The following is a 3,603-nucleotide window of genomic DNA, read 5'->3' as shown; positions in this document are numbered from 1 at the left end:
CGGCTGGCGAAGGACAGGGTTAATTGGAGCGACATGGGAGAGGCCTTTGCCCTGCAGTGGGCGTAGTCAGGTTGATGATGATTATTATTATTATTTTGTTCGCTGCATGTTTTAGCTAAAGGCAAACTGTATTGCGTACGCAGGTCGTAACCACCGGATTATTTGGTCAGGAAAATACTCTCAAACTGTGAAAGTGGTTAGGTATTGTTAAGTCAGCCCATGCCGTTTTAGAATCTCACTGACCGGCAAGTTATTTACTAGGTGGTGTAGCAACTTAGTGTTGCTTGATTAGCGTGATCCACAGTAAACTGAAAACGTCTGGTACAAGAACAATTATTTAGTGTCGCAGATATTGCAATCATTAGGAAAAACCTTTTCAAATAAGCTCTCTTTCTGTAGCCTGCGTGATAGTGCACAAACTTTAGAGGCTTGTTTTTATATTCATGGCCAATCAATGCATTTGAAATCGTGTTTGACATTAAAATTTTACACGTTAAATTACATTCAATGTCAAAACACTAACCTTCATTTACTTAAAAGCCAGGCGCCAACGAGAGCTTCACATTAAAGAACTTGGAGGGATGTGTTCAGTCTGCGTTATTTGTTCGCCGCTTGTCGCTGCGCGCTTTTAAAGGTTACTATTTGCTTATAATGTTTGAACGTCTTTTATTCTTTGCTGCAATTTAGAGCTGGATGAATACCTGAAATCTGCGGAAAAAATTGTGAATAGTATGCAGTGCCATACTTGTGGTAAGAAGCCTGTCATGGCTGGTGCCATGGAAGCTAACTGCCAAGCCTCAAATGACGCCCTAACAGAAGAGGACACATCGTTTCAATTGGAGCCAACCCCAAAAAAGACGCGCGCTGAAATTAAGCCAGATCTTGAAAATAACGATTCAAGCGCGCACAGCTTGCCGGTCCCTAGAAGTCTAGAACCGAGCATGGGGGACCTGCCACGATCAACGCAGCTGCTCTACAGCTGGAACGATGCTGATGTAAGTATTGTGCATATGCTTTGAAATATTCATGAATTAAAGCGTAGTATACAACATAGGGGACATCATATTCCAGCTTCGGCAGAAACTTTTATAAACGGAAAGCCTCATTAGATTTTCAACATCATCCGAATGTTCTTGCTGTTGAAGTGCGCAATTTATCCGTGCTAAGATGAATAAGAAAATATGTAACTCTGACTGCCAGCGGTCGCCTGTTTCTGAAGTTCAAGAACAGTGAAATTAGTTTCATTGCTTGCCTTGGAACTAAGTAAAGTGACCAAAACCACTTGCATTTTCTGCAGGTCACCGAGCTGGAGGCGGGGTCGGGGGTTTTCTGCCACAAGTCAGCCGTTTGTAGTATAGAGACTGGCTGCAAAACGTCCACGGCAACGGCCCGCGCGCTAATGGCGGCCGTGTTCTCGAGGGAGGCGCTTGTGACGTGCTCGATGAAAGGCCAGCGAGCCAAAGGCATCCATCGACCTGTGGAGCAGCGGCCCTCGCTGCACCCTCCCGCTGTAATGGCGATCCTGTGTAAGTTATTACAACTGTTCGTGAGGACTGCATCCCTACCTCTCTGGTTCTTGCTTCGATTCGAAATGATGGATCTGCATGCATGTACATTGTATTGAGACAGCTTCTTACTTGAACTGTGTGGAGATTAGTCAACAAGCCGCCATAAATTGCGACATATGCACGAATCAGGAACTGGAACCTTCTCATTGTCGTATATAACGGTGTCAATTCTGTTTTACCACCGGATAAGCATGCGGCATTCTGCATATCTAAGCTACAATGGCCCCATTAACCTTGCCACAAGGCTTGCGTTCTACAGCTAAACAGGAGCAGTGGAAGTAACATCAGGTGCGCGTTTTATATTCGGGTCGTCAGTGCGAATGATCGTGTTCCGAAACCATTGGCGTACACCTGTTTCCATTCGCGATTAGGTTGCTCGATGCTCGATGATGCTCGATGCTGTGCATTGTTATTCAACCTATGCTACTGTGGCCACGTGGACAGGTTCTGCGCAGATTTATGTCCTGATCACTTTATCTCCCACGCAGCCTACACAAGGGCCCTGGCGAGCAAGAAGGGGTGGGAATACTCGGAAAAATTGGTCCTGCTGGCCATGGGGACCAAACTTAGCGAGATGAGGGGTGAGGAGAAAAGGCATCGAAGAGCAGAATCTGACAGAGCTCCAGAAGCACAAGAACATTAAAATGGGCCCTAATAAAATCACCTACGGAATCTCTGTGTGGTAATTGTGTCATTTTGAGGAGAGGTATATACCTATGTGACATGACTTTCAGGAGCTTGAGAGCAGCATAAAATCGCGAGCTTTTTCAATTCAATTCAGAGCAATACTTAGAGATATATTGGATGACATTTTAGAGCCCGTTTCGCGGCGTCGCCGTCGCGTTGTCCGTTGTAACCAGCATTGGACACCTTATACCCCTGTCAGACTAGCAGATTTAACGTCATTCCAACCTAATGGCACTCGAACCGTCGAATGTCATTCGGTCTCTTTCGGTGCTACATGGTAACAAATAATGTCATTCGAAAATGATCGCAGGGGCGATCAGTGGAAAAAAAAAATTGTGCAATTGAAAGACGTCAGCGCGCATGAAACAAACAAAATGGCTGACACGGCGGCGCGCGCAAGAGCGGGGAAATGACTTCGAAAAGGTGAACTGCTCAGCTACATCTTTAAGTACTTCTGAGCTAAACGAACATGGAACGCCAACCAGCAAAAAACACACAACCCAGAATGATCGACGGCCGCGGGAAAGGCCCTGCTCACGCTCGCCGCTTGCGTTGGATGCTGCTGAGAGCAATAGCTATCCACAACAGCCTCTAGTGTGAACAGGTTCACACCAAAATTAACATTTTCTGTAGCAGAACTAAATAAATACAATTTCTAACTTTGGCAGTGCGCTCATTATTTTTCGCGTCGCTTGTTTGTGCTGCATATCTGGTGTCCAGTGTAGGCAATCGGTTCGAGATCGAATGCAAGTGAGTTCCTCAAACTCATTCGATGGCGAATGAGATTCGAACCTAATGACATCTCGTGTAGCAGCCGATTAATGACATTAGGAGCCGTTGTCATTCGATGAGAATCGCATTAAATTTGCTAATCTGACGGGGGTATTAGCCGCGATTTAAGCTGCGAGTCCAATGGAGCGGGAGCTTGGAAAGCAAAGGAAAGGCGCATAACGGCCGTCTTGGAACAGTATGTGGGGTGATGAGAGAGAAATGTGGGCTGCAGGCGTTGACAACGTCGAGCCAGAAACGAGGCGCTGTAGCCATAGGCCGTCTGCGCTCATTGTGTTCAGTGGCGTCGGCGCTGACATTTTTTTTTTACACGCCGTTCATTTTAAGGAAAGGAAGCGCGCATAACTGGCTCCCTGGGTCAGTGGACGCCTGAATCGCGCTTACAGGTACGTGGGGTGATGGGAGAGAGGTGTGGGCTAGCCGTAGACTTTAATTTAGATATGAAGACATAAAAGAATTTCTTACCACTTATGCGGGAGCACATGCAGTTCCTCTCGCTCGTAACCCCTCCCACGGCTGTGTCAACCTCGCGAAATACTTGCATAGACCACATCTTTGA

At 46.4% G+C, this 3,603-nt stretch overlaps 1 protein-coding gene across 1 annotated transcript; it reads left to right on the top strand.

Moving 5' to 3' along the window:
* The first annotated feature begins 896 nt into the window (after window positions 1-896).
* On the top strand, window positions 897-2,211 carry LOC149355728 (uncharacterized). The gene is made up of 3 exons (XM_089575350.1): window positions 897-995; window positions 1,298-1,526; window positions 2,057-2,211. Exons 1-3 carry the CDS (start codon window positions 942-944, stop codon window positions 2,209-2,211), a joined length of 438 nt encoding a protein of 145 aa, XP_089431476.1. The 5' UTR covers window positions 897-941.
* Window positions 2,212-3,603: the final 1,392 nt, after the last annotated feature.

The sequence above is a fragment of the Amblyomma mixtum genome, chromosome 3 (assembly GCF_055824585.1).
Source record: "Amblyomma mixtum isolate Tamu chromosome 3, ASM5582458v1, whole genome shotgun sequence".
Taxonomy (NCBI): Eukaryota; Metazoa; Arthropoda; class Arachnida; order Ixodida; family Ixodidae; genus Amblyomma; species Amblyomma mixtum.
This window is presented reverse-complemented; position numbering and strand designations above follow the sequence as displayed.